The sequence below is a fragment of the Gopherus evgoodei genome, chromosome 7 (genome assembly GCF_007399415.2).
Source record: "Gopherus evgoodei ecotype Sinaloan lineage chromosome 7, rGopEvg1_v1.p, whole genome shotgun sequence".
NCBI classification, from domain to species: Eukaryota; Metazoa; Chordata; order Testudines; family Testudinidae; genus Gopherus; species Gopherus evgoodei.
The window spans coordinates 111,747,327-111,762,867 of record NC_044328.1 but is presented as its reverse complement, the minus strand read 5'-3'; the positions used below and the strand labels follow the sequence as shown (position 1 = coordinate 111,762,867).

Below are 15,541 nucleotides of genomic sequence, written 5' to 3'. Positions count from 1 at the left end.
TAATTTGTCATAATCTAGGTATGAGCAATGTTAGTGCAAAAGAGATTCTTATAAAAGTTAAAGTACGAAATAATTACAGCAAACCCAGACTACATATATCAAACTGTTCCACAGGAATTTAAAATATTTTACAAACTTACTCTCACAAAATGTACAGCTTACAGTAAATATTTAATTGGAACAGTTATAAAGTTCTATATTAAAAAACATTACTGCTTAAATTAGATCTTAGATTTTACAATTTGGCAGGTAAGCAGGCAAAGGAGGAGCTAATGCTGCTCTGACCTCATAGAATCACAGAATCATAGAATATCACGGTTGGAAGAGACCTCAGGAGGTCATCTAGTCCAACCCCCCACTCAAAGCAGGACCAATTCCCAACTAAATCATCCCAGCCAGGGCTTTGTCAAGCCTGATCTTAAAAACCTCTAAGGAAGGAGATTCTACCACCTCCCTAGGTAACCCATTCCAGTGCTTCACCACCCTCCTAGTGAAAAAGTTTTTCTTAATATCCAACCTAAACCTCCCCCACTGCAACTTGAGACCGTTATTCCTTGTTCTCCCTCTACTGTGATGCAGAAGGACAGCTAGTGAGCAGTTAGAACAGGGTAAGGGACAATATCAGCAACTGCTCATAGTGCTCCTTGCTCCCATTAGAGCTGGTCCTGAGGCTTCAGGGAAAGGGATGGGAGGCACTGCCCTCTACCTCCAGTCCAGAGTGACAGGCCTGACTGAAACACTTCAATTTAAAAATTGCAGGGCACAGTTCAGAAAACACACTTTCATACAAATTTTCTTCTTAACGGACTTGATCTCAAGGGCTGAAGTTGAAGCCTCATGTGGTCCCTCAGCTACAAATTGGACACTACTAATGTATAGCATACTCAGACGACAAGATAAAACATTGAGAAAAGTAGTAGTAGTAGTTTGTACAAGAAGGATAAAATGTAAATGACATCTTGCAAAAGCTGCTCAGAATGTGAAACAACTGCTGACATTTCCTTTCTTGGGCATAGCTGTTCTCTGTACTCCAAGCTAATGAATTCTGAGTAAAACCAACTGAATAACACCTCAAGGTGTAAGTAATGACACAAAGTGTCATTCCATCTCATCTAGCTGGAAGTAGAAAGTTGGAGAAACGGAACAAGCAATAATAAGCTCTAAAGAAAGGAAAAAAGATAAGCAGTGAACTTTTAACTACTCAGTGGATGAAACCATCACAGGAGCTGCTTTAGAAAACCATTCTTAAAATAAGAACTGATTCCATGTTTTTCACTTATTCTGGGTATACAGAATACAAACGGTATTAGGATATAGTGTCATTAATGGCAATGTTGGAGCAATAATTCAGAGAGACAATAAAACCTGACAAATTACTGCACAGGAGAGAAAAACACAGCCCTGCTAACTCTTTCCTTACAGGACAACCTAACGTTTGCTGCTTGACATCTAGGTCCCCAGTAAATCCATGTGCAACATAGGCAGCAATCAGTTTGAAGAATTACTGTATATATAACTAAACATGCCAGTATTTGCATTAAATTATCTTGTTCATAACTGACCACTTAAAATTCATATCTTAGGATTCAGTATATGATTAATGGATATATTTCCCTTCGTCCAATTCAATTTTCCTTGATGAAATATCTGGCTTATGAAGAAAGCTCTCATTTTTTAAGGCAAATGCCAAATTTTTACACTACCCCAAACCAATTAATCATTTCCCTTCTTGCCAAGAAACTACTATGAATACAAATACACAGATCTAATATATTTCAAAAAGATTAGTCATTTATTAAACTGGACTAAAAATATATCTGACTTAAAAGGACACATAGCAGTATGCCAATCATTTATAACAAAGATGGCTCAAGATTTAAAAGCAACGTTGTCTCCTGAAGAATTAACAGATGTTGTGACCATGTTGTTTTTTAATAAATATTTTTTCCATGAACAAAAATATCATGGTGTTATGCATCAGACAAGCATATAATTTAAGGAGGAATCGAACAGTGTAAAGAGAGGAAGCCCTAGTTACCCACCGGCCAGGAAGAAATCACAGAGCTTCACATGGTCTTGGGAAGGACCGAGCTCTCCAGTGGCAAGATACAACCATCACATTATGTTACCACGGTGCATTTCCTGCACGAGGAATTACAAATGTCACATATTTTATGTGCCTTAGATGTGATTATAGCATCACCATTCATACTAACGGTTTGCCTGTCTTTCCATTACACATTTTTGGGGGGGGCTCTTCTAGGACTAATTTGTAAAAATTAATTCTGGGGTGAAACTTGCTATACAAACACCTGAAAGAGCAAAATAAAACAAAACAAAAAATTCTATTTGTCAGATTCTAAGGTGAAATTTTAGTTTGTTCTTTAAACAGTCCTTAAAAGTGATTCTACTGTACTTTGCAGCCCTTAGTCCAGATTGTAGCTTAATCACTGTTGCCATAAAATATATTTAAAACGAACAAATCAATATTTCTTTGTAGGACAAAGTTATTGGCTATAAAAATGTATTTGCAAATCCTCTTCTGAAAGTATTTTTGCCTGTGGATTTACCTCAGACATGCAGCTCTCACATTAGTCCACCAAACTGAGTATCTTCAAGGTGTAATTACAGTTCACTGAGTCAGAGATCTATGAACTAAAATCTCTAACATGGCCTTGATTATGGAGATGTCACAGACTATTGAGTACATACAGATAATTTACAAAATTCCTTAATTATGTAATTATATGATAGGCTGTAGTAACTCTCAAGAATATTAAGCCAAGCAAAACACCCACAAACCCTATACAGTTAAGGACATGATTAAAATTAGCAAACTAAAAGAAATACGTAGGTTATCTTCTATTTCCATAATAAAGTGCATTTTCAGTGCTGAGAAGCTGTTTTAGACATTTTAGCCTTCTACTGTCCAAGTTATCGTGAACATAAGTAAGGCCATTAATTAATGTTACCTTAAAACTGTTTTTGTGCTTTTATACATGTATACTTGGGACAAAAGTCTAAACTATGATTCACAAGATTCTCACTACTGCATGTTCACCATATTCACGATGTAGTATAGGTAGTACTAGAATATGGTTCAAGATTTAAATGCTATATCAACTAAAGAGTAGAAACCCTTATTTATTAAACTATGTCACTCACATGCATTGGTTTTCTCATATCTTTTATTTCAAATTATGAGAATTATAAAATAGGCAAAAGAACCAAATTTCTATGTAGGTCACAGGTGAATTTCTTGTTTTACACATCTAATATGGAATCCACTAGAATGAAGTAACGTGACTGAAACAAATATTGGCTACATTTCTTACATGTTCTCATGTAAAATTACTGTTCTATAATTACCTTCTGCTTCATTTCTGATCAGCTGTAAACAATGGAAAACACTGATATATTTTTTCTTTCAAAATCGAGTGTGCCAGCTACTGTAGTATCATCTGCCACTCACCTCAGCCACCTGCTGTGTCTCCACTATCTGCTGAGCCAGCACCTCCATATTGGTTGCCATGGTGAAGCAAGATCATTAGAGAACCTGTTTGGAAAGATGCCAGCAACTTCCATCAGGCAAAGAAAACTAGACTTTTTGTCACTGTTATTAATTAAAATTAAATCTGTAGTGCAGCTTTATAAGAATTTACACCACTGCCAAATACATCTGACAAATAAGAGAGCAGTGCATATTCACTGCAAATATGGGAATACTTAATAATCAAGACCCAGATCTTCTAAAATTATAAGCAAAAAATATAATTTTACCTTGTAATATTAATCCACAAAATATTTGTACTCCACCATTTAAAAACTGGCAATTAAGAGATCTCTATTTTGAAAATGACATAGGGCAAATTTGAACTTCAACTATCAGTCCAATTTGTGGAATTCACAGTTCTTAAAAAAAGCTTTAATTAATTCCTAGAGTATGAGGTGAGGACAAAAATACATAGAAGCTTTAATATGAAAAGCTTCTCTGTCTTGCTGTGCTGGACAAGGATGTGGCTACTAGAGGAAGGTATTTGAGCAAATTCTTATTGAACTCTTTTGCCAGACTACCATTATCACCTGTGTTTTTGTCACAATCCTGCATTGGCAGGGAAATGGCCTGCATCTTTTCAATCTTTAACTTCTGTGTTATATTTTACAATGATACTATGATACCATTATAACCGTGAGAAGGAAACTCTGTAAAGGGGTTACTTCCTATGACTGGTGAATGTAACTGGAAGCTAATTCTCTGACAAACCCACAAAGAAAAACAATATGTAAAACCAAAAGAAGGGATTAATGACCAGAAGACAAACATGTCCAGAAAAATTTAAAACTATGGTCCTTAATATGGTTTGGTTTCTCCATTCCTATTTTAAATTAAGAAGTCTTTTGTACCCTCTCTGAAAAGGTAACAACTGAAACAATCTATTTAAAAATGATTATATTAAAAACTTTGCATGATCAGCCCTAGAAAGTTAAGTACCAGTGAAAGCCAATGATGGCCATTGGCCAATGTTCTGGCAAAACGTGCTTGATAATGATAAGATAATCAACTCCTCTCTTTCTTGCAATAGCCATATTAAACAGACTCTCTACTTGTCTGTAATCATTTTTAGTCCCAATTTGCTACTAAAATGGTTGCAAACCCTAACCTAAATAACCATTCAAAAGGTCAAAATATTCCCCTTGAGCTTTAAGTTTTGCACATCGATTTTGAAGAAACTGGAGGAATGGCAAATGGATATTTAAGGAGGAATAAAAATGTTCCAGTTTTCTAGTAATATTTTGTACCATGTCTTCACAGACAATCACAACACATCTTAGTGAAGCATGAAATTGACTAGGAGTAGTAAAAATCCCTGGTAGAACAGGGAAGCTAGGAATGTGAAAATAAACATTTCTGATTTTTCATCTTAAGTCATTTTTAGAGAAAGTCATGACCTTAATTTCAGTGGACTCTTCCTGGTTATTATATCAGTTTAATTCCTCTAACTAGATGCCAGCCTCTATGTGGAAAAGTGGTGACAAGTCAATTACTATCCCAACAGAAGATACCACTAGAATTTACTGTAACTGCATGTTAGTATTTACATTATGAATTATAAATTGTTGTTGCATCATTTTATTGTAGCATTATTATGATTTAGGTTGTTAAATAAAATGCTGAATTATATACCAGTGGACCTTGCTAAATAATAGGTATACAATATTATGATGTAAACAGATGGCGGGATTGGGGCACGGATTTAAATAACTTCCTGATGAAAAGAGAAACAGACCTCTTAAACATACCAAATTATAACTGGTTATGTTAATATTGTATTTACAATATATGCAAAAGTCTACTAGCCAAAGGAAAATGTGTTGATTGCATGAGGGCATTGGGACCTGCTGATACTATGAAATAGATGACAGTTGTTTGCAACAGTAGCAGCTGAATATTGTACAGCAGTAAGCTTAGAAAAGAATAAATTCTATTCAGCACCATTTTGGCTAGCCATTGTTAAACCCTGGTGAGCAGTGTCTATCAATGGTCAGCTGAAACAGTTGACTAAAGTTTGTCCTTTTCAACACATTCCAAGCGGAATCATGGACTTATTAAAGTCTATGGGAGCTTTGCCACTGACTTCAATGGGGCCATCTTTAAATGGTCTCCTCCTCTTTACCAGTGATTTGTAAGAGTATAGTCATTTCAGTGTTCAGAGCTTTATCTGTGCATCTCCTGAATATCATAATGCCACTATATAAATCCATGGTACACTCATACCATGAATACTGCATGCAGTTCTCGTCATCCCATCTCAAAAAATATATATATTAGAATTCACTTATTCCTAACTCACATTCTTCACACTATTTGTGATTTAATAGACCTCTATTATATCCCGCTTCAGTCATCTCTCTTCTAAGCTGAACAGTCTCAGTCTATTCAATCTCTCCTCATATGGAAGCTGTTCCATACTCCCTAATCATTTTTGTTACCCTTCTCTGAACTCTTTCCAATTTTAATATACTTTTTTTGAGAGAGGGTGACCAGAACTGCATGCAGTATTCAAGATACGGTTGTACCATGGATTGAAATAATGGCATTATGATATTTTCTATCTTATCTGTCCCAGAGGTTCTCAAACTGTGGTCCACGGACCACCGTGGTTCATGAGCTCCATTCAGGTGGTCCACAGATAGTTCCCTCTAAGGTGCATGCAGGCATGGCTCCACAAATTAGGTGCCTGTACCCTGGAGAAGACACACATGTAAGGTGAGGTGGTGGCCTTGCGGGGAATAGGGGGTAGGTGGGAGGGGGAAGTGGGGTGAGAAGAGGGGGTGGAGGGAATTTGGGACGTGCAGGGCTGCGGAGGCCAGAGAAAGTGGTGACTCTTCCCAGCTCCAGGGCTGCGGCTGCTGTGGAGAGACGGCTCTTCTTCCCAGCCTCAGCTCTGTGCCTGTTGTGGCGAGGGAGAAACCCTCCGCCTTCCCAGCCGCAGCTTGGGAGCTGCCACGGCAGGGGAGAGAGGGCACATCCATTGCATTAGAAAGGTAAGACTACTGATATTAAAATATGAGTTGTGTGCTTTTATTTGTAGAACAAAAAAAAATTATTATTACCATATTTACTCATTCATACGCTGAATACTTTTGGTAAAAAAATGATGCATCAAAGAGGGGACGTCGGCTTATAAAAAGGTCTACACCAAAATTTGATGATTTTAAACTCTATGGAATCATTGAATTGAATATCTAATACATTGTCGTTTTGTCTACCTGGAGCGTCTGCAAGCATGGAGCCCCTCAGCTCCCTGTGGCTGCAGTTCACGTTCCCAGCCAATGGGAGCTGCGCCACTTCCCACAGCTCTCGTTGGCTAGGAACAACAAACTGTGTCCACTGGGAGCTGAGGGGTTCCATGCTTGCAGACGCTCCAGGTAAACAAAACATCCAGGCCTGCTAGAGGCTTACCCTAATGGGCCAGGACCCAAAGTTTGCCAACCCCTGGAATACAAGATTGGCTTATGAAAGGGTGTCACGGAGTTTGGGGAAGAAAGGCCCTGCACCCCTGGCTTCCTGCTATTCACCGTGACTCTCAGCCAGACAGCAGAAGAGAAGGTTTATTAGATGACAGGAACACAGCCCAAACCAGAGCTTGTAAGCATAAACAGGACCCCTTAGTCAGGTCCTTCTGGGGGATAGGGAGCTTAGACCCCATCCTTGGGGTTCCCTCCAATTCCCCAGCCAGCCCAAGACTGAAAACCTCCCTCCAGCAGTCTCACTTCCCCTCGCTCCTCCTCCAGCCTTTGCCCAGTTTCCTGGGCAAAGGTGTCACCTGGCCCAACCCCCCTCCTGGCTCAGGTTACAGGCTCAGGTATGGTCCCTCAAGTGAGGTCACCCACTGCTATCCCAGCCTCCATGCAGACATTCCCAGGAAAACTAGACGACATTCCCAGGTCAATCTGCCCCGCTCCCTGCTCCGTCACCAAGGGTCATACAGTTTTTGCTATTTTTACCTAATCATCTTGGGGGGTCAGCTTATAAACAAATGGGATAATGAACAAGTATATATGGTAAGTTTTTTTTATATAGTGCTTTTATCCAAAGCATTTTACAATGGTTAGCTACCCGTACAAACAACATTTGGAAAGATCATTAAGTGGTCTGCCGAGACCCTCAGCAATTTTCAAGTGGCCCGTGAAAAAGAAGTTTGAGAACCACTGAATATCCCTTTTTAATACTGTTTCTGCTTTTTTTTTTGCCTGTTGTTTCACACTGAGCAGATGTTTTCAGAGAACTATCTACGATGACTCCAAGACCTCTTTCTTCAGTGGTAATGGCTAATTTAGGCCCACTCATTTTGTATGTATATTTGGGACTATGTTTTCCAATTTGCATTACTTTGCACTTAACACTGAATTTCATCTGCAATTTTCTTGTCCAGTCATGTAGTTTTGTGAGATCCCTTTGTAACTCTTCACACTCAGCTTTGGACTCAACTATCTTGAGTAATTTTATATCATCAAATTACACCATCTCACTGTTCACCTATTTTTCCAGATCATTTATCAATATGTTGAACAACACTGACTCCAGTACAGCTCCTTGGGGAACCCTGCTATTTACCTGTCTCCATTGTGAAACTAATTTATTTCTACTCTTTGTTTCCCATTCTTTAACCAATTATGGATCCATGAGAAGACCTTCCCTCTTACCCCATGACTGCCTACTTTGATCAAGAGTCTTTGATGAGGGACCTTGTCAAATGCTTTCTGAAAGTCCAAATATACTATACCCACTGGATAACCCTTGTCCACATGTTTGTTGACCCCTTCAAATAATTCTAATAGATTGGTGATGCATGATTTACCTTTACGACAGCTGTGTTGATTCTTCCCCAATAAATTATGTTAATCTATGTATCTGATAACTCTGTTCTTTATTACAGTTTCACCCAATTTTCCTGGCACCAAAATTAGGCTGACTGGCCTGTAATTACCAGCTCTGCCTCTGGAGCCTTTTTTTAAATTGGGCCCTGTTCCCAGTTTCAGCCCAAGCAGGGGAATTTTGGGGGAAGGAAGAAGGGATATAACTTCCAAGGCCGATGGCAGTGGTAGACCTTGCAGTAAGGAATGTCAGAAAGGAATGTTATGAGGTATAAACAATCCTTTCCTCAGAACAGGGAGCAAATAGGGAAAGAATATGAGTCTCCCTTCTGAGAGAGGGAGAGACTAGGAAACGGACAAGAGCTGTGAGTCTCTCCAGTTGAAGGACCTGGGAAAGCGTGGGATGGGTTTTTGAAAAAAGTAGTGACAATGTCCAATAAAAGACCTATAAAGACAGCCAGACACAAGAGTAAGGGACCCTTAGGAGGGAGTGTTGCTTTAGCAAAACAGTCAAAAAGTAAGCCATATCTTGAAAGGGGAATAAAGGAACTGTGGCAATCTAGGCCCAAAGCTGGAGCTTGCAAAAGGAGAGCATGAAAAACCCTTTGAGAGACCAAACAGGCAGCATTGCTGATAGATCCTGGAAAGAGAATATACATAATCCATTGAAGGAGGGCTTAGACCCAGAGAAAGATTGAGCGAGGTGTTGTTATTCTTTGGGAGGAGAGAAGACTGACAGATCCATGGAGGATTCTGATCCAAGGAAGAGTCTAGATGAAGCCTTTGGACTTTTATTATCCTGCAGGGGTGAAGTATTTTTGGCTTAGCCAGAAGGCTAAACTATCTTTCTAACAAGAGAGAGAAAATGGGGCCGCAACTGAAGCAATGAGATGGTAAGCAATAAGTCTTCCTGAAGCCTGACCCTCTTTTTCCTGTTCCACTTATCATACTGTCATCAGTAGAAAGAAGGGACAGGCATCAAAATATTATCTCATTACAATAGCTACAGAACATCTTAAAACATGTTTGGAATCATTGAATGCAGTGTAGATTACACTAATTTATTTTCAACACAGAGCAACTTAACTTCTCAATTTATGTACAAGTGAACTATACCACTTGTTAGGGTTTCTTTTGAATTAGAAAAGACAACACAATCCATTGGATGGCATCTAAAACTGTCTAACTGGGACAACTGTCTTTGATAATACTAAATGAGATCAAACTTAAAAACTGTGCATGCTGATATTGACTTCTATAAATAAATGGAAAAATTCAAGCAATTGTTAATAAATAATAATGATGTTAAACACAGTCAATTTCTATGCAGGCTTTTGTTTATTATCCTATAATCTTTATAGTGACCACTCTGGATCTATACGTTAGTTGAAGGCTGCAGTTTTGTTCATCTTTATCTTAACTTGCAAGGACATGATAAGATTTTTCTAAGAACATTTAAAATCCATATTTATATGTTTTCCTTCCATACCAAATATTAAGCAGAGAGAGGCTTAACCCAAAACCCTGTATCTAAACACCAGATTTGGCTATGAGTTTGCAGCTCAAATCCTTCTCTAAAATGGACAGAATCTGAACACTAAATCTGTACATTCCAAAACTAGGGGAAATTTTAATTCAGATTTGCATCTGGGATTGTGTGTAGCTAATTATGGAGATAGAGTTTAGATCCAAGGTTTTGTTTCAGGCCAATCTGTACAATTAAGTACATCTGGAAACATGTTCCACTAGGTTGGTAAGATATACATGTTACCGCTTGATAATCCATTGAAAGTCTGTTGCTGACATATGCACAGTGTCCAGCAGCATTTGATATAGTTAATTCAAACAAAAGTATTAGAAAGGCATTAGTTCTGATATTTGTTTTCACAATATTAATTTAGGGAAATCTTCTGACTTGAACAGAACATTTATTAATGTTTCATGGTGTTAAGTTAACCGTAGCTTATGATGTTTTTCAATCAATTTGAACAACTAGCCATCATAGACTCTTTTATAAATGAAACTTTAAAGATTTGTCAGAAAAAAAAGTTAAGATATATATGGGATGGGGTTTTCCATCAGAGAAAATGTTACAGAAAAAGAGGATTTAAGATACACCGGATTTGCCAGCACACTGAAGATGTTATTTTCTGACAGACACTGAGTTTCAGTAATAGTAATAAATAAGTAATAATATCTAGTTTTTATATAGAGCAAAGCAAAGATAGTATCATTATCCCCATTTCATAGATGGGGAAACAGAGGCACAGAGCAAGAGGTGAAGTGACTTGCCCAAGGTCACCCTGAAGGCCAATGGCAGAGCTAAGAATAGAAACCAGATCTGCTGAGTTCAAGTTCAGAGACCTACCACTAGACTGTACGGCCTATAGGTATGTGATTATTTGCATATACATAAATGGGTGTCTAGCAAGTACGAGTACAAATCCCAGACTCATGCATGGACATGGCTTGGTGAATATTTATATAGCCCTATGCATGCATACAAATTGTTGTCTATCAAATGCATGAGCACAAATGCCTGATTCGTGAACACACAGTTAGCTAAGTATTTACACAGTCATACGCATGATACTTGCATCTAGTCATGAATACGTGAACGTGTGGTTACCTAGTTACTCAAAAGTTGCAGATTTTCAGAAATAATTGATTTTTGAATGTCAATTTTGCTGTAGCTTTCCTTTAAAAAAACTCTAGATTATGTGCAGTTGGAAAACTGTATTTTTAAACTAGGCAGCATTATCTAGTAAATTGAACATGAATGTGAACACTAGGTACTCCTAAATCATAATCCTGGCTCTGGCATTGTGTGACCTTGGGTAAATTATTTAACATCATTACGTCCAATTCTGGAACCCATACTTAGGACCCATCTACACGAAGACTTGTGCATGGCAAGCACGGGCATAAATCTACAGTGCACTAACCTGCCACGCCCTAAACTGTCATGTGGATTCTGCTACCATGCACTAAAATTTCCATAGTATACTTGGTGAACTGTGTCAGCAGCACTTGCTAAATGGGGATAAATTCCTCATTTCCCTACATTGTGCTGTATTATTTTACTGGGAACAAGCTAGTCATATTTAAAATAATTTGCACATTGACATCAAAAATGTGACCACCTGTATCAAAATTCTAATCAGAAAAACGCATTTATCCAACACAAAGAAAAATCCTTATGGAGTAAATGCTACCAAATTAATAAATGTCATTGTTGAAAGACATAAATGTTAAAATACATTAGTTTTAGAAAATAAGAATAATAATGTGGTAAGTTGCACGTGCAAATAATGATTTTGCATGTTACTATCACAAAATACTTGACATAATATAAAACAAGGCCAAAAATAAGACAGGTTTTCTGTTAAAACCATACAGTATTTGTATTTCTCAGAATTGTCTTCTAGATCTCCATTTTTTTCCAGGCTGTTTGTACATATAAGTTTACAAGCCATTTCCACCAGGACATTTAACATCTTTAGCTCAGGAGGAACAGATATTAATGTGTGCTCATCACATTTTTTTAGTTTTGTAACAAATATGAAAGACCCAAATACCAGATACCCTATTCAGCAAAATAGATAACACTATTCAGCAATAAATTCTTCAATGCCCCCTGGGCTTGTGTTTCATGGGATGCAATCTCTCTCTCATGCCTCCCCCTCCCTATTAGTTTTTTTAATCACATAGTGGAGATTCCTAGTGCCATTTGTATTTTACAAAAATTTTAACAGCTAAATAAAACAAGTAATCAAGAAGTGTGTATATTGAATAAATAGCTCATTCCCTACCCCTTCTATCTTCATAGTCAAGAGTTGTGTGACACTTCATTGTGACAGATCCAAATGTGCTTTGCAAAATACTGAGCATAAAAGTACATTACTCTAATGCTGTCTCAACAGAGGTGGAAGAAGCAGTCACCTCATTACACAGCAAACGACATAGGGTTGACCAAGAACCTAGTGTAAAATCTGTTCTACCAAAAATGCAATAAATTTTTAGTCTCAGAAGAAAGCAGTGACAAACACAAACTACAAGCACTGAGGTGAAATACTCCATTTATTCCACTGGGTGGAAGTGAAGCTGTGTGATTTCAAGGAGGAAGGACACAGAGTCCAACAGTGCTGGGATCTGAACTTGCAGGTCCCAAGAAATCAGTGCTTCAAACCTGATGCTCAGGTCCCAAACTGTCCAGGACAGACCATCACGGTTCTCCTCAGTTGGACTGGGGAGTCGAGGCTGAAAGCCTGTGGTGAAACACAGTTACTCCAAGAGCAGCTACTTCACTACTTAGAGCAGGAAGAATATAACTGGCAGCGCAGGACCCAGGGAAGAGGCATATTAGTCAGGTAGGACCAGAGCGCAGCTCTCTTCCCGTTGGTCGCTACACTTGTGCGCCCCGCAGGCCAATGCTGAGCGCCGCAATCCCAGCCCTTCCCACGCCCCCTCACTTCAACCGTCTAAAGCGCATCTTCACCCTACGCCCACAGAAACCACACCTCCCTTTCCCGCCTCCTCTCCCAACCAATCGGCTCATTTTAGAGGCAAAACTGCCCAGCCCCAAAGAGCCGATTGGCTAACGGATGTGCCAATTAGACCACTTGGCCCGCCTCCCGTCTAGGAAGAAAAACACTCGAGGGACGCGGAAAAACACAAGATGGCGGTGCTGGCAGACGGCCAAGTCCCAGGCAGCGCTGCCGCCATTAGTCCCCCCCCCCCCCTCCGGTATGCGCTGCGTCGAGTTCTGAAGGGCCCGGCCACGGCTGTGGGGGAGCGGCCGGTAAGATGGCGGCGGTCTCGGCCCCGTATGCAAAATACCCGCCGCCCCCTCCCCTCCGCCCTCCCGGTGGCAAAGGTAAAAGGGTCGGGTTCAAGCCGCCGCCTCCGCCCGCTCAGACTCCATCTTCCCTGTGTGTGGCCGGGGTTTCTCCACAGCGTGGCCGGACCCCTTCTCCCGCAGCCACCCACCCAGCCTGCCCGGACAGCAAGTTGCTCGCACGAACGCTAGACCGGCTCGGAACCTCGGCGGGCCCGACTCCGCTGAGCGGCTCCAGAGCGGACTCCGACTCGATCGGCCCAGCTGCTCCCAGAGACCCTTTCAGGGAGCCACCTGTGAGCCCACCCAGACCTGGGCACGGCCGGCTCTCCGCTACCACCGACACCCGGAATCCGAACCAGGGCGCCCGCGAAGCCGGGCCCCAGCCGCTTAAAGCGCGCGTGCTCTTTTCCCCAGGGGCGGCCTGGCCGGCCGCGATCCCGTCGCCCGGCCCCGTTAAGATCAGCCGGCGCAGGGTATTTTGATTTAGAAAAAAACAGTTTACCTCAGGCTTTGGCGCCAAACGTGCCCCGACGGTGCCCCGGCTCCAGCCGGGCCTTTTAGGCAGCGGTGCTGGGCAACGGGCCCGAGGGGGGAGGGGCTCGGGTAGTGTTGTTTGTTAGTGGGGGGGTTTGTTTTGGTTTTGTGCCGTGCCCCTGTGAAAGGTCAGAGTTCGTGACCCCGCCCGCCGCTGCTGCCGCCTGGGAGCGTTTCCCCGCTTCCTCTTCCCAGCCCCACGCCGGCCACAGCCCCCTCCTCCAGCCGCCTCGCGGGGCGGGGCCGGGGGACGGCAGCGGCGGGGAGGGGCTACCTGAGCGCCTGGATGGAACGTTAGCAAACCAACGTTCCAGCCGGCCCCGGGGGCAGAATAGGCGCTTTCCTGCCCCCCTTCTACCGCCTCTCCCCGGCCTTGCTGGAGACAGGGAGGGAGCGGTACGCAGTGTGGTATGCGGTGCTTCCAGCGCACACATGCTGCTGGAGAGGTGGCTCAGACTGTGGAAAGCTGTGTGTGTGCCCCTCCCCATTTGTTGTTTGGTTGGGGGTGGGCAGATGCATTCATTCCCCCAATTACTGTTGTGGCAGGGAGAGCATCTAAGGAGACTTCCTAGATGTGAAGATCACCCTTATCACCTTGCTGTGAGGAGAAACCCTTTATCCCAGACTGGTACTGTGAGCAGTTATGGTTTACCTCCTAACCCGTAAGGGTTGTGTGTACTCTTCTACTTCGAGATAACTGGTTGCCTATGAACTTAAGGTGGGTTATGGGTTTGTAAAGGCCAATGTGGATGCATCCCAAAGCTTTCCTGTGGTGTCTACATAGCAATCAGAGGTCTGACTGCAGCATGAGTAGGCATAGTCAAGATACTTTTAGTCTATGGGGCTGGTCTACACTAGGAAATTAGGTCAGTATAACTGCATCTCAGGAGTGTGAAAAATCCACACCTGTGAGTGACAGTTAAACTTGAACTAACCGCCAGTGTAGACAGCACTAGGTTGATGCGAAAATTCTTCCATTGACCTAGCTACTGCCTCTGGGGGGAGGTGAATTACCTATGCCAATGGAAGAACCCCTCCTGTCTATGTAGGTAGTGTCTTCACTGAAGCACAGCAGCGTTTTATGCATAGACCAGCCCTAACAGGCATACCAGTAGCAGTGAAGCTGGAGCAGCACAGTCTTCAGTGTAGACCGTGTAAGCCTACCAGGGATGCTTGGTACTAGTTACTGAAAGAGCTGGCCTGCACTGAAACCTGTGTTGTCATGGCTTCACTGCTATTGGACTCTTGCTGGCAACATTGTCCCTTGTGATATCCCCAAACAACTTCAGAAGGCGTCTCTTGAGGACTCTCCTTGAATTCAGTTTTTCCTTTGAGGGGGGATTAGCTCAGTGATTTGCGCATTGGCCTGCTAAACTCAGAGTTGTGAGTTCAATCCTTGAGGGGGCCATTTAGGAATTGGGGGCAAAATTCTGTCTGGGGACTGGTCCTCCTTTGAGCAGGGGGTTAGATTAGATGGTCTCCTGAGGTCCCTTACACCTTAATAGTCTATGATTCTATGAACATTAACTAGTTAGCATATGTCTAAATGGGTATGAGTTAACTGTGTAGATGTACTTCCATGCTGTGTCTTCACCAGTAAAAAGGTGTGCCTTTTACAATGAAGGAGCTCTATATTGAAAAATACTTTTTTTTTTACTAGTGGAAACAGTTGAAGAGGGAGATGCCCTCTGCTTTTACTCAGCATAGTTTGCTCATGAAACCTTTAAAAAGCTATGTCTTCCCAGCCAGAAAAAGTGTAATTTACAGTGAGAGAGCTCTTTAAAATCT

The 15,541-nt window shown here is 41.3% G+C and overlaps 1 protein-coding gene across 8 annotated transcripts in view; it reads right to left on the bottom strand.

Annotated features, from left to right (window-relative positions):
- The window catches only part of NR2C2 (nuclear receptor subfamily 2 group C member 2), a 66,019-nt gene extending 50,848 nt beyond the window's left edge, over positions 1-15,171 (bottom strand). For 4 of the 8 annotated variants that reach the window (XR_004001145.1, XM_030568228.1, XM_030568235.1 and 1 more), the window contains exons 1-2: positions 13,722-15,171; positions 3,473-3,556 (exon numbers count right to left, since the gene is read on the bottom strand). Coding sequence is in view for 4 of the 8 variants with exons in the window: in XM_030568228.1 (XP_030424088.1) it covers positions 3,473-3,532 (60 nt within the window). In the remaining 4 variants the exon portion in view is untranslated. Of the gene's footprint in view, positions 1-2,042; positions 2,143-3,472; positions 3,560-13,528; positions 13,685-13,721 lie in introns of those variants that run through there. The other 4 variants (XM_030568229.1, XM_030568233.1, XM_030568231.1 and 1 more) reach the window with 4 other exon arrangements.
- Positions 15,172-15,541: the final 370 nt, after the last annotated feature.